The sequence below is a fragment of the Dromiciops gliroides genome, chromosome 3 (genome assembly GCF_019393635.1).
Source record: "Dromiciops gliroides isolate mDroGli1 chromosome 3, mDroGli1.pri, whole genome shotgun sequence".
Taxonomy (NCBI): domain Eukaryota; kingdom Metazoa; phylum Chordata; class Mammalia; order Microbiotheria; family Microbiotheriidae; genus Dromiciops; species Dromiciops gliroides.
Genome location: NC_057863.1, coordinates 642,005,921 through 642,027,944, shown reverse-complemented (window position 1 = coordinate 642,027,944; position 22,024 = coordinate 642,005,921). Strand labels below are relative to the sequence as shown.

At 48.5% G+C, this 22,024-nt stretch overlaps 2 protein-coding genes across 3 annotated transcripts; both read left to right on the top strand.

The window, feature by feature from the left end:
- The first annotated feature begins 1,213 nt into the window (after positions 1–1,213).
- On the top strand, positions 1,214–4,583 carry ETV2 (ETS variant transcription factor 2). The gene is made up of 7 exons (XM_043998421.1): positions 1,214–1,235; positions 1,599–1,712; positions 1,843–1,935; positions 2,441–2,527; positions 3,055–3,429; positions 3,877–3,989; positions 4,132–4,583. The coding sequence occupies exons 2-7, from the start codon at positions 1,631–1,633 to the stop codon at positions 4,288–4,290; spliced, it is 909 nt and encodes a 302-aa protein (XP_043854356.1). The 5' UTR covers positions 1,214–1,235; positions 1,599–1,630; the 3' UTR covers positions 4,291–4,583.
- A 13,203-nt stretch (positions 4,584–17,786) lies between these two features.
- On the top strand, positions 17,787–20,302 carry LOC122749176 (cytochrome c oxidase subunit 6B1). Of its 2 annotated transcripts, none has more exons than XM_043995393.1 (4): positions 17,787–17,933; positions 19,078–19,191; positions 19,619–19,719; positions 20,107–20,302. In XM_043995393.1, exons 2-4 carry the CDS (start codon positions 19,086–19,088, stop codon positions 20,158–20,160), a joined length of 261 nt encoding a protein of 86 aa, XP_043851328.1. In that variant the 5' UTR covers positions 17,787–17,933; positions 19,078–19,085; the 3' UTR covers positions 20,161–20,302. The 2 variants fall into 2 exon arrangements, with proteins under 2 accessions (XP_043851328.1, XP_043851327.1); XM_043995392.1 differs by having other exon boundaries at positions 19,073–19,191.
- Positions 20,303–22,024: the final 1,722 nt, after the last annotated feature.

The window sequence follows — 22,024 nt, the reverse complement described above, 5'->3', positions numbered from 1 at the left end:
AAACTGAGTCCCGGAGACATACAGAGGCAGGAAGACATGCTCTGGGGCTAAGATGGGGGACGGGGGGAGAGAAATGGAGGAGGCCCCTTGGAAGCGGTGCTGCAGAAATAGGGAGGACCCTTCGCTTAGGGCTTAGGGCTATGGCCCTGTGTCTCCTGCAGGCCGCTGGCTAGCTGGCTGGGGAGGTGAGACTAACCCCACGCCTTCAGGACGGGAAGAGAAGAGGAACAGTTGCAAGGCGAGGCTCGCTCACCTTGTGTGGGGAGTTGGGAAATTGGTGGAGGGGCGGCCAAAGGGCTTCCCGGAGACCGGAGAGGCAATGCGCCCATTACCCCTTAAAGGGACAAGGATACAAGGCGTGGATGTCTGAACTCGGAGCACAGACGGAGACACCAAAACCCCCACCCCGAGCGTCACACTCGCTGATTGTGACGTCAGCCCCTGGGGGGCCCAGCAGGAAATCCTCCACTTCCGGAGATAAGAGTTCGAGCCGCCCCCGCCGTCGCCCGCCAGACCGTCGGCCCGCAGCCCCCTCCCAGCTCTGAGACCTTTAACCTTGCCCAGAGACCCCTCTCCAGATCCCCATGTCTAACCGACCTGCCGCTGAACCCCATTTCCCAAGCTCAAGCCTACTCAAGTCACTCACAGAACCCACAGTGGCCCCCGTTACAACCTGCCTTCCGTCCCCCAAACCTTCCAGACCCACCCGCCGCAAATCCCTCGTGCTGCGGGATTCGCCCAGCGACTGCGACAGTCCCAGGCGCCCAAGCCCCTGAGGGCGGGGCTGGGGGTGGCCAGGGGCTGGGGGTCACTAGCTCGTTTGATCCCACCACCTCCAGGAAACCCACCTGACTCCGACTCCGGGGCGTTGAGGGTGAGGGGCTGGTGCTGGGGGGATCGGACCTCCGCCCCCCACCCACACACTGCCCCTAGTGCTATCGAAACTAGGCCCCAAACTGGAGTTGATTACATGGGGGAAAGCGATAAGAAAGGGGGCGTCCCGGGGCGCCTCAAGAAAGGGCTAGCTTTCGAGATGATCAATCCACAGCTCGGGATCGGTGTCCGGCCCAACCCCGCCCCCTGCTATAATTGCAACCTGACCCCTTCCCCATTCCTAGAGTCTCTGACGTGTCGGAAAATATTCCCCCTCCCCAGACTCTGGAGAGGGGGGGGGGTCCTGTGTATGAAATGGGGCTGAGGACCCCGGGGCGAGGAGAACAGAGAACACCAGAGAGGTGAGTGCACCACTGGGGTTTGGGACTCCGGGAATGGCCAATGCCTGGATCCTTGAGGGCCGATTGGAAGTGACTAGGATTTAGGGCACCAGATTCCTAAACCCCTGAGAAAGCAGAGAGAGGATTTCCAGGACTGGTTGGGTCCTCGAGAATGCCACTAAGGGCCCTTCCAGTCTCTTTGGGGTGGAGAAGCCAGATTCCTGGGGAAGGTGTCTCAGATGAGGTGGGACAGGGTGGGTGCCCCGGACTCTGGATCATTCACTATAAGTCTCTGAACCCCGGGTGTTTGAATCTCTGAAGGCTGCACCTGAATGCCTGGGTCCTTCGAGAACCCATGTCACACGTGCCTCTCTCCTCTCCTAGCACCCTGCTGCTGCCGTGAACCACAAGAGACCATGGACCTAAGCTGGTTTGGCTGGGATGAGCTGGCGCTGCAGGAAGTGCCCCTGGGCTCTGGCATGGAGCACCCAGTCCTGGGTATGAGGCTACGGGGGAGGGGGGGGAAGAAGAGCACTACGGTCGAGCTGGACCCTAACCCTAACCTTCAATTCGTGCTCCCGAGCACTCTCATGATGCCTTGACCCCTGTCCTTTGCCTCCCTCACCAGCCTCAGGTGAACCAGATTTTTACAACTCAAAAGCTTCCACCCTGTCAGACCCCAGAGACTTGAACCCTAGGACCCCTGGAATTGGATGGAAAGGTAAGAAAAGATCGGCTGCCTAGGTCTGTTTGGGGGCAAGAGCTGGGGGTAGTGGGACATGTTGGTCCCTAAGAGAGCAGGTAATGGAGGCCTGGACACCGACTACTATGAACCTGCCCTCTGGGAACTTATATTCCACAGAGAGAAACGTGAACTTATTGTATAAGTATAAAAAAATAAAATCAATACACGGGGATTGTCAAGAGGGAGCCATTGGCAGCTGATAGAATTTTTTAAAAAAAGACCACTTGGAGAATGTGATGTCTGAACTAGAAAGAATATCCTAATGGGCAAAGGGGAGAAAAGGAGTGAACGGGAATGGAGCTTCATAGTCTGCAAATGCAGGGAGGCTGGAGATAGAATGATGAAGATCTGCTCCAGGGAATTGGGGAAGTGGGGGGGAGGCAGGGAGTATATGCTGGAAGCCAGGCTTTCAGAAGATGCGAAGCATCGTCCTGGGTCCCTGACGCCACAGAGCAATGGTTACTCTCTCCTTCCTCCCCAGATTCTGCATCAATTTCACACCTTGCCGGGCTCCCAGCTAACGAATGCGGCTCCGATTTCCTGTTGCCTGAATTTCCGTGGGGGACTGGTAAGTACTGGAAGTCTGCTTTTAGGACCGTAGTTGAAGAAAGGAGATTAGGGAGTCAGGGCTTCTGGGAAAGGCACGGACTGGAGGGAGAGCCACTGCGAATGTCTTCCCAGTGAATTCAGGACCTGCATAGGGGATTCGAATTCCTGGGTCTCCGAGGAGGCTGAGACTAGAAGACTCGAAAGCTTGGGTCCCCGAAGTGAGGGAGAAGGGAGTCTAGAACAAAGCTTCTTACACCGTGGGTCGCGCCCCCGTATGGGGTCGTGTAACTGAATATTTGGCGACAGTAAAAGAAGATATAGATAAATGATAGATGTTTTTATATATATTTATTTATCTATTTATTTATTTATACTTATTTTATATACCTATATACCTGTGGTCTCGTAAAAATTTCTTGGGTGAAAAGGGGTCTCGAGTGGGAAAAAGTTTAAGAAGCCCTGTTCTAGAGTACCTGGGACCTTGCAATTGGGATGGGGGAAGAAGGGGTCCTCTGGCACCTCCTGACCGCGACGCGTCTCTCCTAGACACCTCCGCCTTGAACCTTCAGTGGTCTGGCGACTGGACGGACTCGGCGTGGATCAACCCAGTCTCCCAGCCCTATGGCCCTACCCCCTTCACCTACTCTGAAAGCGCGGGGATCGCGGACCTTACCACTAGCCAGACCAGCTTCACCTCGTGGGCCACCCCCCCTGCCTCAAGCGGTCCTACCCACTGGGACTGCCCCACCGGCCCTTGCTGGGAGGGCAGAAGCGCTGCTGCCACGGAATATCCCACCACCTGGGAGCTGAGCCAATCTTCGGAATGTTCAGCTCCCTCCAGCGGATGCCCGGTCACCTCTAACTCAGCACCACGCTCGGGCCGTGCTGTCGCTACCCGAGGCCCCAGGACCGGACACCGTGGTAAGTGGATGCCTAAGTCCCCACTGAAGTGGGAGGATTGTGGGGGCTAGAGATAAGCTCTGGGGAAATAGAAGGCTGTCGTTCTTGAGTTAAGAGATGGGGAATACTAGCTGTATGACCCTGGGCACGTCACTTAACCCTCATTGCCAAGAGAGAGAGAGAGAGAGAGAGGGGGGGGGGGGGGCAGCTATAGGTAAATAGGACGCTGAAGCTGGGGGGCAGGGGGGCCTGGGGCCCTGATGAAGTGGGAGGTGGAAGACCGGAGGAGGCAGTTCTGGGGAAGGAGGCTCGCTGAGGGGAATGATAATTGTATGAATGGGGCACCTACACTCGGGACCCGCATTAAGCACGGAGGTGGGGGCGGGGAGCGGTTTTGAGGGAAAGAGCCGGGCCGGAGGAGCTGGGAGGCTATACAGCTGGGTTCTCACCCTCCGACCCTCTCCCCAGGTCCCATTCAGCTGTGGCAATTCCTGCTGGAACTCCTCCGGGACCGCGCGGGCGAAGGCTGCATCCGTTGGACCGGGAATAGCCGAGAATTCCAACTGTGCGACCCGAAGGAGGTACGCGCCCAGATGCCCTCCCCGTCCTCCTGCAGAGCTCCGCACCTGCCTCCTTGCCTTCCCCTCCTCCTCCCCCCTACCCTGGGCTTCGGTGCCCTCGGGCCAGGCGCTCACCCGCCTCGTCTGCCCTCCCTCCCCGCAGGTGGCCCGTCTGTGGGGGGAGCGTAAAAAGAAGCCAGGAATGAACTACGAGAAACTGAGCCGGGGGCTGCGTTACTATTACCGCCGGGACATCGTGCACAAGAGCGGTGGCCGAAAGTACACTTATCGATTTGGGGGCTGCGTCCCCGACCTGCCCTGACTCGACCGGGGAGAACCATGCGCGGGGGGGGGATTGGGGGCACACGCGGGAGGAATAAAGCCTCGGACTCCTCCATGCGCCTCTTCGAGTGTCTCTGTCCCGAGGGGAGCGCCTCGGACTCCAAAGCTCCCTTGATCTCAGGCCTTCCCTCCGGCCTCCGATCTTCCGACTCCAGCCTTCTGAGCCCTGCCTCCCTCTGCGGTCCTCGGCTTCCAACCCCCACCCCAGGGGAAATGGTGGGAGGGTTACCTGAGAAATCGGAGCACGCCCCCTCCAGGGCCGCTCTCTGGAGGGTCTGCATCCTCCCGCTGGCCATCGTCCTGCCTCCCAAGATCTTGGGGGGGGGGGGGCGGGGGGCTGTTGTCCAGCTCTGAGGTGTTGAGAGCAGGAAGTAGGAGTGAGAGGATGGGCAAGAAAAGGGATGTTCTAGGCTGCCGGAACCGGCCCCAGTTTATTCTGCCCACCTAGTGTGTAAGCTCCTTGAGGGCAGGAAGTGTTGTATTTTTGCACAGTGCACTTGACACATAACTGGGCTTTAATGCTTATTGATGGACTGACTGATTCTAAAAAATCCCCGTTAAACCTCAGCCTCAGATTCCCTCTGTGTAAATGACAATAATACTTGCACTATCTCCTTTCTGTATCAATTGACTAGCATTTTATTAAGCAATTACTCTGCGATAAACTCTGGGGTAACAAAGAAAAATGTGAATTTTAGTTCGTGTTCTCTAGGAACATTCAATAGGAGAGAAGACTTGGGAATGTAAAAGGGACTAACCAATGAGCCAAAGTACAGAATGAGGGAGGGGGAGTGTCCAAGCAGGTACACAGATGAGGAAAGGCCTCTGGAAGAAGACTGGGCCAGTAGGGATTACCAGAGGCAGAGGGGAAGAAGTGCATTCTGAGCATGAGAGGAGGGGTCGGAGGAGGAAGAGAGAGGAAGGAGAGAGAGACAGAGAAATGGACTGAGAGAAAGGGGGAAGGGGAGAGAGGTAGAGAGGAGACAGATGAACAGAGAAAAGAGCGGGTAGAGAGGAAAGAGAAGAGAGATGGACAGAAAGGGAAGAGAGGAGAGAGAAAAAGGACAGGAGAGAGGAGAGAGAGGGAGAGGGGAGATGGGAGAGAGGAAAGAGAAGGGGGAGATATGGACAGAAAGAAAAAGAGAGGAAGGAGAGGGAGAGAGAGAGAGAGAGAAAGGAACTGAGAGAGAGGAGAGAGGTGGACAGAGAAAGGGGGTAGAGAGTAAAGAGAAGAGAGATGAACAGAAAAAGGGAAGAGAGGAGAGAGGAAGAGGGGGAGATGGGAGAGAGGAAAGAGGAGGGGGGACAGAGAAAAAGAGGGGAGAGAGGAAAGAGGAAGAGAGAGAGGAGAGAGGTGGACAGAAAAAACAGGTAGGAAAGAGAAGAGAGATGGACAGAGAAAGGGAAGAGAGGAGAGAGAAAGAGAGAGGACAGGAGAGAGAAGGAGAGGGGGGATGGATGGGAGAGAGGAAAGAGAAGGGGGAGAGAGATGGACAGAAAGAAAAAGAGGGGAGAGAGGAAGGAGAGGGAGAGAGAGAGAGAGAGGAGAGAGGTGGACGGAGAAAGAGGGGGTAGAGAGGAAAGAGAAGAGAGATGGACAGAGAAAGGGAAGAGAGAGGAAAGAGAAAGAGGGAGAGAAATGGACAGAAAGAAAAAGAGGGGAGAGAGAGGAGAGAAGAAGAGAGAGAGAGAAATGAACTGAGGAGAGAGGTAGAGAAAGAGGGAAAGAGAAAGAGGGAGAGAGGACAGAAAAGAGGAGACAGGGAGATGGGAGAAAGGAAAGAGAAGGGAGGGGGAGAGAAAGATGGACAGAAAGAAAAAGAGAGGAGAGAGAGAGAGAGAGAGAAAGATTTGGGCAAAGATCTAAAATGGAAGTTGTGGGCAGCTAGGTGGTTTGGTGGAGAAAGCATCATCTCTGGAGTCAGGAGGACCTGAGTTTAAAACCAGCCTCAGACACAAGTTGTGTGATCCTAGGCAAGTCACCTAAACCTGTTTGCCTTTTTGTTGTTGTTGTTGGGTTTTTTGGTGAGGCAATTGGGGTTAAGTGACTTGCCCAGGGTCACACAGCTAGTGTCAAGCATCTGAGGCCGGATTTGAACTCAGGTCCTCCTGACTCCAGGGCCAGTGCTTTATCCACTGCGCCACCCATAGGTCCTATTATTAACCCCATTTTACAGAGGAAGAAACAGACTAAGAGGTTGGATCAAAGGCAGCATTTGAGCTCAGGCTTTCCTGACTCCAAGTCCAGCACTATCCACCGGGCTACCTAGCTGCCTGTGACAGAAAGGAGTTAAGATTCAGAAAAGAAGGAAATATAGGGGCAGCTAGATGGCCCAATGGATAGAGCACCGGCCCTGGAGTCAGGAGTACCTGAGTTCAAATCCGGCCTCAGACACTTGACACTTAACTAGCTGTGTGACCTTGGGCAAGTCACTTAACCCCAATTGCCTCACAAAAAAGTAAATAAATAAAGTGACTAGGGGTATACAAGAACATTTGCAAATATTTATCAGGAAAAGCTCAAGAATCCAATAGACTGAGAAGGCAATACATCAGAGGGAGTAGAGAGATGTCCTCAGAATCAGGACAACTTGCCTTCAAGTTCTACCCCTGACACATACTGGCTCTGTGACCTTGGGCAAGTAACTTAACCAGATGCAGTTGGAGACCTTGGTATCCTTGATGTCTGACCAAGCTCTAAGCACTCCATAGCCCCTCCTTCAGCCATCTTCAGAGCCTTTGGAACAAATTGTTTCCCCCTGCCCATTCCACCAGGAGAAATCTTTATATGCTTGGGGTAGACACCCCCTCACTCACCAATGGGTTTGAAACCCGTCAGTTACCCTCAATCTGGTTTAGCCTGTCTGCCAAGATGGTTTACCTGGGTGTGATCGCTGGGCATGCTACAAGTTCTTGGAGTCAAAGGTGAGAGTTTAGTGCCAGGTGGACACCAAAGGTAGGTGAGCAGCCCTAAAAAGAGCTCAGGAAGTCCTCCCACCAGAAGCGTTAGTCCTCTTTGAATACCAGTACACTCCAAGGGGGCAGGTGCTAGTCCTTCTGAACACCCATGCACACCCCTTGTGCAGAATACACACATAGCCAGGGTTGATTCATGCCCTCTATAGGGAAATAAGAATTGTTGTGACCCCATTTTAGGATTTTCTTGGCAAGGATACTAGAATGGTTTGCCATTTCCTTCTCCAGCTCATTTTATTTTTATTTATTTATTTATTATTTTTTTAGTGAGGCAATTGGGGTTAAGTGAGTTGCCCAGGGTCACACAGCTAGTAAGTGTTAAGTGTCTGAGGCTGGATTTGAACTCAGGTACTCCTGACTCCAGGGCCAGTGCTCTATCCACTGCACCACCTAGCTGCCCCTCCAGCTCATTTTAGAGGTGAAGGAACTGAGACAAACAGGGAATAAGTGACTGCCCCAGTGTTGTGCAAACAGCAAGTATGAGGTTGGTTTTGAATTCAGGTCTTCCTGACTCTAGGTGCCTTATCCATTGTGCCACCTAGCTGCCCCTAAATAAGCATAAAACAGATTTTTAAAAGGTCTAGCCAAATGGGATATAGAAAAAGAAGACACGTACATATATATATGCATAATAAAAATAGAAGACACATGGGGCCCATGGAAAGCCAATTCATCACAATGATTTCTTGCCATTTGGTGAGATGGTTGACTTTCCAGATTGTCAGGTCGAGGGCATGAGACATTCCCCTCAGTGGATCCTAAGAAAAAGAGTTCTTCCAGTCACATACATACACTGTCTTGATTCAGACTCCAAAATCAATTCAGTTGAGGGGAGACAACTGAATCCCACAGTAACCCCTTTATCTGCCTGATACTTCAACCACAGAGATTCCTTGGGGACAGATAATTCCATCAGAACATAGTAACTACCAGCCAGCCTGGGTCCAGTAGGGGATCTCTATACAGGGACTATAGTTTTTTTGTTTGTTTGTTTTTTGGTGAGGCAATTGGGGTTAAGTGACTTGCCCAGGGTCACACAGCTAGTAAGTGTCAAGTATCTGAGGCCAGATTTGAATTCAGGAACTCCTGAATCCAGGGCCAGTGCTTTATCCACTGCGCCACCTAGCTGCCCCAGGACGATAGTTTTAATGAGGATTCTGATCAGCCCATACCATCACCTAGCAGAGGGCATCGGCAGATAAATCAGTAGGTCACAGAAAGGTCAGAATTCTTCCCAGGAACTAGATTGAATTACGATGTTGTAGGTGAAAGTGGGTGATAATGGGTGGGTGATAAAGCCTGCTGATAATGCTTCAGCCATTGTTTTCTCTTGTACTTTTGGCCTTGTATATCATTACCTGTGTTCATGGATTCAAGTATGTTTATTCAAGTATACTTTTTGTTGTTGTTCAGTCATTTTTCAGGCACATTTCACTCTCCGTGACCTCATTAGAGGTTTCTGGGAAGAGATACTGAAATGGTTTGCCATGTCCTTCTCCAGCTTATTTTACAGGTGAGGAAACTGAGGCAAAAAAGCTTAAGTGACTTGCCCAGTGGGGTCACACAGCTAGTAAATTTCCGAGGTCAGATTTGAACTCAGTAAGATGAGTCTTCCTGAAGGCTTACTTGGACTGATACTGAGTGAAGTGAGCAGAACCAGGAAAACACTGGACACAGTAAGAGCAACATTGTGTAATGATCAACTGTGATAGATGTGGCTCTTTTTTTTGGGGGGGGAGGGCAATGGGGGTTAAGTGACTTGCCCAGCGTCACACAGCTAGTAAGTGTTAAGTGTCTGAGGCCTGGTTTGTACTCAAGTCCTCCTGAATCCAGGGCCAGTGCTTTATTCACTGCACCACCTAGCTGCCCCTAAAATTGGCTCTTTTCAGCAATGCAATGATCCAAGACAATTCCAAAGGACTCATGATGGAAAATGTTCTCCACATCCAGACTGTTTCTACTTTTTTGATGGTTTTTTTTTTGAGGTTTTTCCCTTGTGTTCAGGTTCTTCTTTCACAACATGACTAATACAGAAATATGTTTAATGTGATTGTACATATTGTACATATATAACATATGGAGTTCAGTACTCAGGAGCAGCTTGCCCGCAGCTGAGATGGGCCTCCAAGCTCCGGAGGAAGAAAAACAAATGAGACGCAGGAACCGACGGGCAACAGAGAGCGCAGTTTTCCGATGTCCTCGTTGCGGCAGGAGCTGTGGCTCCTGTATTGGACCGAATAGCCACACTGTGGGCTGTGGCTCTTTAAGGCGCTGATCCATGGTCGTCTGTGACCGGCGGAAGCCTACTACATATATAACCTATATCAGATTGCTTTCTGTCTTAGGGAGGGAGGCCGGGTTTGAACCCAGGTCCTCCTGACTCCAGGGCCGGTGCTCTATCCACTGCGCTACCTAGCTGCCCCTGATTACTAATTTTTACTCTGCTACTTTTGTTTGTATCATGTATAAGGATATGTACTAGGCCTGTTGCAGCTGATTTTGCAAGGGACTGCAAAATTCCAGACTCTGGAGAGGAATGTAACAATGCCTGGCAAGAGGTTGGCTGGCCACCAAAAAACCTAGGATTTGGACTTCTTTCCAGTTTGAAAAGAGAGGAAGCTAACAGAAGATCAGGCCCTCAGATGGGAAAGTTTTTCACATGTAGTCTATAGCTTGAATTTTGGGACTCTGGAGAATGAAGAGGAGGAGAGAGAAGTAATGATCATTCCATGGCAGCACCTGGTGTCTACCACATGTACAGTTTCCTTCTTCAAGATCATGAGAAAGGACCTGCATCTAAATGGACAAGCTGGGAGGTGTGTGACTTCTTTTATCCTATCACAGTCAGGAAGAAAGGAAAGGTCCTACTATGTTTCTGCCTTATTTCCACTTAATTGTGTAAGATTTTTTAAAAATACATTTGTCAGGGGCAGCTAGGTGGAGCAGTGGGTAAAGCACTGGCCCTGGATTCAGGAGGACCTGAGTTCAAATCTGGCCTCAGACACTTGACACTTAGTAGCTGTGTGACCCTGGGCAAGTCACTTAGCCCCCATTGCCCTGCAAAAAAAAAAATATATTTGTCAGGAGCAGCTAGGTGGAGCAGTGGGTAAAGCACCGGCCCTGGATTCAGGAGGACCTGAGTTCAAATCTGGCCTCAGACACTTGACACTTACTAGCTGTGTGACCCTAGGCAAGTCACTTAACTCTCATTGCCCCAACCAAAAAAACAACATTCTTCTGATTTAACATTTCTTATATAAACACCCTGTGGTTGACTCTGTCCTCATGTAATCTGGTTTTCCTTCTTTTGCAGCATGAAGAAGCAATAGGAGTCACAAAAAGGGACCTCTCCTAGAGCAGGATTGGGAACTCAACCCCCAGTCCATTGTTGGATGAGTGTGGGGCAGCTAGGTGGCGCAGTGGATAGAGCACTGGCCCTAGAGTCAGAAGGACTTGAGTTCAAATCTGTTCTCAGATACTTACAAGCTATGTGACCCTGGGCAAGTTACTTAGCCCCAGTTGCCTCCCAAAAAAATAAGAAAGAAAAAGAAAATAGTTATTTCCTGACTCTGCTTCCAAGTGAAGAATTATTAATATGAGTCTTTGTTTATAAATCTTCCCTGTTGATATGAACTGATATTACACATACAACCACATATAGAAATATTAAATCCAAAGCATGCACTATACATACCAGCCTCTTGCTTGTCTGGTGATATGTGTGCACTTTTCTTATTTGTCTTACAAATTCATTAATTAGTCCAATTACTTGTTGCTTGGTCTTAACTCTTCTCACCTTTCTTTAGTCGTATCTGAACTGGTTGAGGTTCTAAACCAGTGTTACTGACTCCCTTGGAAAGTCTGGTGAAGCCTATGGGCCCCTTTTCTCAACCCCTCTTAATTCTTTGGTTTTTTTGGGGGGGTAATTGGGGTTAAGTGACTTGCCCAAGGTCACACAGCTAGTTAAGTGTCAAGTGTCTGAGGCTGGAGATCCAGCCTCAGGTCCTCATGAATCCAGGGCTGGTGCTCTATCCACTTCGTCATCTAGCTGCCACCAACTCCTCTTTTTTAGTGATGCAATTGGGGTTAAGTGACTTGCCCAGGGTCACACAGCTAGTAAGTATTAAGTGTCTGAGGCCGAATTTGAACTCAGGTCCTCCTGACTCCAGGGCTGGTGCTCTATCCACTGCGCCACCTAGCTGCGCCCCCCCAACCCCTCTTAATTCTAAAGCCTTCTCTTTTAATTATTTCCTATTTATCCTGTTTATAGCTTGTTTGTATATATTTGCTTGCTTCTCATCTCCCCTATTAGACTGTAAGTCTCTTGAGGAAAAGGTCCTTCCTTTGCCTCTTTTTGTGTCCCCAGCACTTAGCACAATGCCTGACACACAGCAGGCCCTTTATAAATGTTTATTGACTGACTTTTCAGAATAATGTTTTTCAATGAGTAAAATAAAATATATAAGATCACAAAGGAAGCCAATTATATTGAAAGACAGTGATCAAATATTGTAAAAAACAAAAACACAGGCTTCTTTCCTCAACTGACAGTGACCGTCTTCAGATCTACTGACTTGCATTCCCCAGATGGAGCAGATGGATGACTCAGGGGTTGCCAACAACTACAGCCCAGAGGTGGTAGATGACCCAAGCTGGCTCGCTTAGACTCTGTGGATGGAGGATGGGGTGGGGTGGGGGAGGGGGGCATGAGGGAAAAGAAGTGTTTAAATTGTTTAAAAATTAGGCAGGAATGAGTCAGTCTTTCCGTTCAGTTCTCCTCTAGCCGACTTGACCAAGATGGCGGTAGAAGAGGCAAAGTTGGTTGGCTCCCCCAGTAAGTGAGAGAGTTTTCCTCATCCCAAGCATCATTTTCTGAGCTGCTATTTCAGCTGAGTCTCTCTGTAGGTAATGGCCAGGCTCTCTTAAGGGTCCTCTTGGCTAACTATGCACCTCACTCCTTTCCTCTTATTTACCTGCTCACTAGAGAGTTTGACTAACTCTCCTCTGAGCAAAAAGTAGGACACAGGACATACAGATGGTCATTCAGTCTAATCCCTTCGTTTTACAGATGTAAGGGGTAAAATTCTAGCTATACTATCTAAAATCTAATGAGTGGTCACCAATAAATTATAAGCTTTAGCAAGAGTATTTAAATGTTTAAGTATTTATTAAAGAGCATTAGGATCAGAGAGAAAGGTAAAAATCTAGCTACTTCTAAGAGACCCTATCATCTGACCCACCATGGCAAGGTCAGGAACCCAAAGAGACAGAACCCCTCCGCCAGCGTCCGCTTCCTACTTTGTGTCCTCCTCCCAGAAATGGGAGGCTCTTCAAGTTGATTGGCTGGTAGCCTTGATAGACAGTACCCATGAGCAAATGTCACTTCCTGACACTAAGGACCTTGACCACATGGCTTGCCCTCAGAGGCTTTCTCCTCATGGTGGAGCTTTGCTACAGTAAGTCTCCAGCAGGTGGCGTCATTCCAATCGTTACACAGACTGAGGAAAGTGAGGCAAGAAAGGTTAAAGTGATTCGTTCAAGGCCATGTAGGTTACAGAGGAACACAAATATAAGAGCTGGAGGGGACCTTGGAAGCCTAGTTCAACAATCTCATTTTACAGAAGAGGAAACTGAGGCTCAGGAAGTTAGGGAATTTGGACAAAAATACAAGTCATAGGGGTAGCTAGGTGGTGCAGTGGATAGAGCACCGGCCCAGGAGTCAGGAGGACCTGAGTTCAAATCTGGCCTCAGACACTTGACACTCACTAGCTGTGTGACCCTGGGCAAGTCACTTAACCCCAATTGCCTCACCAAAAAAAAAAAAAAAAAAGGTGATACAAGTCATAAATGACCAAGCTAAGATTCAGTCCTTACATTGTACCAAACTCTGGATGATGCGGCCTGGGATTAAGTAACAATCCATGAATTCTTTCCAATTTCCCCCTTTGCTCTTTATCAGAACCTAACCCACTTGCCCAGAGGTACATACCTCCCCCTACTCTCTTCTCCTCCTAGGAAAAGTATTGCTTTACCTATTGGAGAGTGGATGTGAATTTTATTATGAGTGTATGTACCTCTTATCTTGTGAATCCGCAACAGTTGTAGGCACCCACATCCTCCCCACAGAACTCAGAATGATGCTTGTGGGAGGAACAAATGGAAGGCCATAACATAAAGCTTAGCATTTCTTCCCACGAAAAAGATCTAAAGCGATGTTTACATCGGGCCACTAGGTGGCACAGTGGATGAAACCCTGGAGTCAGAAACACCTGAGTTCAAATCCAGCCTCAGATACTTTCTAGCTGTGAGACTCTGGGCAAGTGGCTTCACAGGTATTTTCCTCAGTTTCATCATCTGTAAAATGATCCGGAGAAGGAAATGAAAAATCAGTATCTTTGCCAAGAAAATACAAATGGGGTCATGAAGAGTCAGAAATGATGAAAATGATTGAACACATGTTTAGATTCATCTCATCTGGCCTTTCAATTCCTTTGATTCTCAGATCTGCTACATACCCCTCCCAGTGGGTACAGTCTAAAGACATTCTAGGTTTCAGATGTTCCCTTCCCTTTCTTTCTTTCTTTCTTTTTATTTTTTTGCAGGGCAATGAGGGTTAAGTGACTTGCCCAGGGTCAAGTGTCTGAGGCTGGATTTGAACACAGGTCCTCCTGAATCCAGGGCCTGTGCTTTATCCACTGCACCACCTAGCTGCCCCCTATAGGAAGTGACGTTTGCTTGTGGGAGGAAGAGGGGGTGAGGCTGGTGCTCTCGTTCTCTTTCCTGAGGACTCTGGTTCAGAGTGGAGCTAAACATGTGTTCTCCCTTTGATAGATAGATGAATCTAAGCCTTTCTCTCTCTCTCTTTACTAAATTCCTATTCTCCTTAATAAATGCTTAAAAGTCTAAACTCTTGCTAAAGCTTATAATTTATTGGCAACCACTCATTAGATCTTTTAGACAGACTAGCTAGAATTTTAGCCCCTTACAATACAAAATCAAAGACACACACATATGCCTGTGTTGTTGTTCTTCAGTTGTTTCAGACTCTGTGAACCCAGGGGACTGTCTTTTACCTTTCTTTGTATAGTGCTTGGCACATACTAAGTACTTAATAAATGCTTATTGACTGACTGACCTCAATGGCCATCTAGAATACAGCCCATAAGGAAAGGAATCCCTAAAATCACATCCTGGACAAGTGGTCGTCCAGCTTCTTCTTGAAAATCTCAAAGGACAGATGGCTTACTGCCTCCTTTGGGAAGCAACCCACTGTTAAGGGCTAAAATTCTAGCTAGTCTGTCTAAAATATCTAATGAGTGGTCGCCAATAAATTATAAGCTTTAGCAAGAGTTAAACTTTTAAGCATTTATTAAGGAGAATAAGAATTTGGTAAAGAGAAAGGCCTAGATTCCTATCTATTTAAAGGGAGAGCACATTTCTAGCTCCGCTCTCCACCCGAGTCCAGAGGAAAGAGCGCGAGACTGAGCGCCAGTCTCTTCCTTCCTCCTCCCACTAGCCCGCGTCACTTCCTGACACCAAAGAAAAGACTCCTGGTCTTGCCCTCAAAGACCTTCGCTTCATGGGCAGAACTCTTCTACAGTAAGTCTCCAGCAGGTGGCGTCATTCCAGCAGGTGGCGTCATTCCAGCAGGTGGCGTCATTCCAATCGTTACACCACTCCACTCAGGTCTCTGCTGAATTTTCCCCAAAGTCAGGCCTGAATTGGCTACTTTGGAGCTCCTACCCAAACACAATACATCTAATCTCTTCTTCAAAAGAGAATGCAGGGGGCAGCTAGGTAGCACAGTGGTTAGAGCACTGGCCCTGGATTCAGGAGGACCTGAATTCAAATCCGGCCTCAGACACTTAACACTTACTAGCTGTGTGACCCTGGGCAAGTCACTTAACCCCAATTGCCTCACCAGAAACAAAAACAAAAACAAACAAACAAACAAAAAAAGAGAATGCAGGCCAACTTGTGCTAAGGTCAGACCCTGTTGCCTTGGGACTGTTTCCAGCAGGCCTAGGCCAGAATCCAGGCTGATATATGCAGCATTAGAAAATTCAGGCTCTTGGAAATTCCATTTAAAATAACTGTAGACAACATAAAATACTTGGGAATCCACAGGCCAAAACAAACCCAGGAACTATATGAACACAATTACAAAATACTTCACACAAATAAAAGAAAGATCTAAAATATTTGTTGTTCACAGTAGGCTGAGCCAATATACATGTTATTCAATAAGGTTTAAATGTTTACATTCCTATATGGGAAGAAGATACATGTAACTCTTGAGAACTGTTTATTTATTTCAATATGATGATATTAAAAAAAAAAACACTTGGGGCAGCTAGGTGGGCAGTGGATAGAGCACCAGCCCTGGATTCAGGAGGACCTGAGTTCAAATCTGGCTTCAGACACTTGACACTAGCTGTGTGACCCTGAGCAAGTCATTTAACCCCCATTGCCCCGCCCCCCCCAAAAACACTTAAGGAATGATAAAAAGGATTATACTGGGAGAATAGTAAAGGAAGACAGAATGGGGTAAATCACATCACATGAAGAGGCACAAAAGACCTTTTACAATAGAGAGAAAGAAGGGAGGGGTGAGTATTGTTTCAACCTTACTCTGATCTTGATTTGGCTCAAAAAGGAAATAACATACACACTCAGTTGGGCATAGAATTTTATCTTACCCGATAGGGAAGTAAGAGAGGAAAGGGAAAAGTAAAAGGTGGGGTGATGATGGAAGGGAGGGTAGATTAAGGGAGGTGATCTACACTTGACATTTACTAGCTGTGTGATCCTGGGAAAGTCACTTAACACTCACTGCCCTGCAAAGAAGAAGAAGAAGAAGAAGAAGAAGAAGAAGAAGAAGAAGAAGAAGAAGAAGAAGAAGAAGAAGAAGAAGAAGAAGCAGCAAAACACTGGTGGGAAGGGATGGGGGGGTAAATATAAACAAGGGAAAAAACAGAATCCTACAATATGTTGTTTACAAGAAACATATTTGAAACAGATACCAAGTAAAGGTAAAATGCTGGAGCAGAATATATTATGCTTCAGCTGAAGTTAAAAAACAAACAAACAAACAGGGGTAGCAGTCCTTATCTCAGACAAATCAAAAGCAAAGATAGACCTAATTAAAAGAGATGAGGGAAGAAACTACATCTTGCTAAAGGGTACCATGAAGTAACATGAATACTAAACATATGCACCAAGTGGTACAGCACCCAAATTCTTAAAAAAGTTAAGTGGGGGGGTGGCAGCTAGGTGGCAGAGTGGATAGAGCCCCGGCCCTGGAGTCAGGAGGACCTGAGTTCAAATCTGGCCTCAGACACTTAATACTTACTATCTGTGTGACCTTGGGCAAGTCACTTAATCCCAATTGCCTCACAAAAAAAAAAAAAAGAAGTTAAGTGGGGGCAGCTAGGTGGCAGAGTGGATAGAGCACCCGCCCTGGAGTCAGGAGGACCTGAGTTTAAATGAGGCCTCAGACACTTAACACTTACTAGCTGTGTGACCCTGGGCAAGTCACTTAACCCCAATTGCCTCACCAAAAAAAAAAAAGTTAAGTGAGTTAAACTATAAACAAACTGGTACTGGCTAAGAAACAGCATGGTGGATCAATCAGTGGAATAGATTAGGTACATGATACACAGTAGTAATTTTCCATAGTAATGTAATGTTTGATAAGCCCAAAGATCCAAGCTTTGAGGGCAGAATTTACTATATGGCAAAAATTTCTGGAAAAATTGGAAAGCAGTTTGACAGAAAGTAGGCATAGACCAACATCTCACACCATATACCAAGATAGGGTCAAAATGGGTACGATTTAGACAATGGGAAATATAAGCAAATTAGGGGAGCATGAAATAGTTTACATGTCATATTCTATGGACAAGGGAAGAATTTATAACCAAACAAGAGATAGAGAGGATCCCAGAAAGTAAAATGGATACTTTTGATTACAGTAAATTAAAAGGTTTTTTGCACAAACAAAATCAGTGCAGTCAAGATTAGAAAGAAAGCAGTAAACTCTGTGTGTGTGTGTTTGTGTGTGTGTAAGAGAGATACTGGAGAGTATTGCCCTTTCTCCAGTTAGTTTTACAGATGAAGAAACTGAGGCTAACAGGGTGAAGTGACTTGCCCAGGGTCATACAGCTAGGCAGTGTCTGACTCCAAATTTGAACTCAGGTCTTCTTGACTCCTGGCACTCTATCCGTTGCACGACAGAGGGAATTTGGAGCTAAAAATGTTTTTTCAATGAATGTTAAAAAAAAAATTGACTTATTTCTAAAAGAAAAGAAAACCAGGCTTCTTGGAAGAGTGGGGAGGGAGGAGGGAAGGGGCGGGGGCGAAATCGGGTAGCCGGGCGCTCTCGATGCGGATTGGCTCGTCGGGACGCGACGGGCGGGTCCTCTGGACCAATGGGGGCGCGCAGCGCTCTCCCCCACCCCACCTCGCTCCGTGGCCGCTCTAGCCTCGCCGGAAGTCTTCGCCTCGCCGCCTCCCTGAACGCTCAGCGTCCCGGTCCTGCGCTTCCGCTTCCGGTCTCGAACCTGCTGTGCTGGGGGTCACATTGAGTCTGCGACGTCCGGAGGAGCGGCGGACACAGCGACAGGACAGCAGCGGAAGCGATCTCAGGTGACTTCCCCACCCCCTCCCTGGATGTGCTGAGCCCCCTAACCCCTTAGATACCCCGCACCCCACCCATCTGAATGCTGCGTAAGCTCCCATATATCGCAGCCTTTGCGCCCCCAAACATGCCCCGCACCCCATCTTCTACACTCGCATCAATGTTTCATTCCCTTCTGTGTCGCAGCCTTTGTGCCCCAGTAGCTATCCTGTACCCCACCTTCTGTATTATGTGCTTTGCACCCCCAGATGCCCCGCGCCCCACTCTCTGCCCTATGTAGTCCTTCCCATGTCATTCCTTGCAACTCCATGTATACTATATACCTCCTGCTGAACTGCTTCCACTCGCCTACATGCTGCACACCCCCAAATATGCCGTGCACCCCACCTTCTACACGCGCCCCCATGTCAGTTTCTGGACCCCCATAGACGCTACACACCACACCTTCTATACTCGCTTTTGTGCCGTGTACCCTCCTAGATCCCTATAGCCCACCCCCCATCTATGTCACCCGTAGCACCCCTGTATATAACAAACATGCCCCCTTCTAAACTAGCCTGGCTGCTGTGCACCCCCATGTACTGGAACCTCAGCACTTCCATATATGTTAAACACCTTTTACACTCATCTATCTGTGGCACATCCCCTCCTCAAGACCCCTCCCATAGATGCCTCAGCACCTCTAGCCTCTACTTCTGCCAATTGACCATGTATTCCTAGATCTGCCATGCACCCCCCGTATGACATACACATGTAGAATGCTCCAGGTACCCCACCTCCCCACTGGTATGTCAGGACCATGCCCTTCACCCCAGCTCCCTTATTCCCTTGTCCCCAATGCCCCACCTCCCCCCCCCACACACACACACACCAGACACTCACTCTCCTTCAGCCCCTCCCCCATTGATTGTACCTGGATCTGTCACATAGCAGCCCAGCCATCCTCACCACCACCAACCAGCTTTATATATCCTACCAATAGCGCAGCCTCAGTACCCCCAAGACCCTACTCCCATTGGGCCTCAGCCTAGGATTCTCACTCTCTCCCTGCTGCCTCTGGGCTCACTAGAATAGACCCTAGTGAGGTCAGGGATAGGGGTTCTGTTGGTCTCAGGGGACTTCGAGTGACCCTTTGCTGTTCCTCTAGTCCAGGAGCCACCATGTCTGAAGACATCAAATCCAAGATCCAAAACTACCGCACGGCACCATTTGACAGCCGCTTCCCCAACCAGAACCAGACTCGCTACTGCTGGCAGAACTACCTGGGTACGTAAAGGGGCCTCCCTCCCAACACACACTCCCCAGCTCTACCAGGATGAACTCTGAACCTGGGCTACCTTCAACACAATACCGATGCAAACAATGCAATGCGAGGTGTATTTCAATATGAATTTCTTTCATGACCTTGTGTATTTTATTTCTGTGCATCTAAAACGTTATTCTGAGAAGGGGTATGTGATAGAAAAAAGCTTAAGATTCCCTGCCTTATTAAAGGGATACTTCTTTCCTGGCCCTTAAATGGCTTCTCAGCAGGGGGTCAGCTCACAGAGGAAAGACTTGTCTGTGGCCCTAGCACGGGGTAGACAATACATGAATACATGCTTGTTGAATTAAATTGATTTTGGGGGGTCTGAGAGCCTGAGATCCAGCTTCATTCTCCCATCCCCATAGCCCCTCTTCCTTTACCTCCTAGATTTTCACCGTTGTGAGAAGGCCATGAACGATAGAGGCGGTGACGCATCTGTCTGCCAGTGGTACAAGCGTGTCTACAAGTCCCTCTGTCCCGCGTCCTGGGTACGTGACCCTGGGAGGTTTGGTTGGGGTTGGGGCTGAGGGATGCCTTCCACTTATGCATGCCTGCCTTCACCAGGCATGCCAGCATGACCCTGCAGTTTATGGACCGTCCTTTCTATCCAGAAACTTGCCCTGCTTAGGGTCAAATCCCCTAGGGAGTGAGGGTTAGTTCAGGACCTCATTGTGTCCCAGAACCAGGAGGCTCTTTGTGTGACCTGAGAAAACCTCTGCCCCTCTCTCCTTCCCTTGCCTTTCCCTCTCCTGTAGGATGGAAGGATAAGCCTTTGGGTGGGACTGCTGAAATCAGTGAGTGTGTCACCTGTAATAAATAGGATCAGAAGGGAGAAACTTGGCTGAAGGAGGTTGGTGTTTTTCTGCCATCTCTAGGTGAATTCTTGGGATGATCGCATTGCAGAAGATACCTTCCCTGGGAAGATCTGAGCCACTTTCTCTTCCTCCCTCATCCCCACCCTGATGCCTGGGGCTGGATCCCTTCTTCCTTCCGAGTGGGAGGAATGTGATCTTTGACTGCCCTTGCACTGGGAGACCTGAATCATGTTAAAATAAACTGTATTGGAATCGAGCAAGTGTTCAGTGTCCACAAATGTCCACAAATGTCCACAGCAGACCAGGGAGGAGAGGGTATATGGGTATGAGGAGAGAAGAAACATTACTCACCTTCCCCAACCTGCCCCCTTCTTGTTCCCTGACCTTGCCCCCTAGACTTCGGGAACCCATGAAGCTGGAGTTGGGGGTTTCTAAAATACTGCTACTTACACATTTGAATGGCCATTGCACCAGTTTGGGGCATTAAGCATTTATTAAATCCTATTAAATGTTAGTAAGGAGTTGACCATGTGGCATTTAACCCAAGCCAAAAACCCCCCAGCACTATATTTCTAAGAGAGCACTCACCAACCCACCACAGCTCCAGAACAAAAGTGAGTTCCAAGATGGCGCTGGCTACGATTTGCCTCCGCGCTTGACTTTTATCTTCTTTTGAGAGAGGCGTGTCACTACACATTGATCAAAGCTTAATTGGTCATCGTCATTCAATGCCATTGACGTCACTTGAAGGTGGTCCATATTAAAATGAGTTTTACCTGTGACCTAATGGGAAGTGTGCAAAAGGACCATCTCTGAAGGACAAGGCAGGTCAAGTCTAGGTGTGGCTAATCTCCACTAGTCCATCTCCGTTTCTGCGGATCCACCCTTGGGCTCCTCCTGAGTTGGTCTCAAAGGAATTTAGCTTAAATTTCTAAGAACTACACTTTCAGGGGCAGCTAGGTGGTGCAGTGGATAGAGCACCCGCCCTGGAGTCAGGAGGACCTGAGTTCAAATCCAGCTTCAGACACTTAACACTTACTAGCTGTGTGACCCTAGGCAAGTCACTTAACCCCAATTGCCTCACCAAAAAAATAAATAAGACAGAAGCTTCTGCATTAGGTTTAATTAAAAAAAAAACTACACTTTCTAGGGGGCAGCTAGGTGGCATAGTGGATAAAGCACTGGTCTTGGATTCAGGTAAGGTTTTGTAAACCTGAAGGCTCTATAAGGTTCTAAGTCTGTTATTATTTTATACTGGATGCAGTCAGCTCCATATCAAACAGGAGCCTCTGGAGGCCCTCACCATCTCTAGGGAGCTCCCCTTTGACCTGGGCTGTATCCTGAATCTCCTGGACTGAGTAGCAAACACCTAGGGTTGTATGCCAAGCTTTATGCCTTCAGGGCTCGCTGAACACCCTTTCCTAGGATCCTGGTGATATTTACATCTCGATTTCAGTTTTAACTACCCCAGAAGGGTAAATGAATTCTTTGCTTCTAACAATCCAGAGGCTTTCCAGCCAAGCTGCATCCGTTGTACCATCTGTAAATACATGTGATTCATCCAGAGGGTCTCTGCTTACATATACAAATTGTTCTGCTGCCGCTTTAAGGTTTGGAAGGACTTTTATGAAGCAGGATTTGGGGGACTGGGGCTCTTAGAACTGCCTTCCCTGGATGAGTTTCCTAGGCCTCTGCTCAAGTCCTATATCTAAGTGCCTCATAGTTCTCTATCTCTCTAATTATCTGTCTCTCCCTGTCTCCTGGCTCCTTCCCTAATGTTGACCAAAGTTCTTAAGTCTTTCTGACTTGTTTGGTTTTTTGTTTTTTGGGGTTTTTTTGTGAGGCAAATGGGGTTAAGTGACTTGCCCAGGGTCACACAGCTAGTAAGTGTCAAGGGTCTGAGGCCGAATTTGAACTCAGGTCCTCCTGAATCCAAGGCTGGTGCTCTATCCACTGTGCCACCTGGCTGCCCCGACTT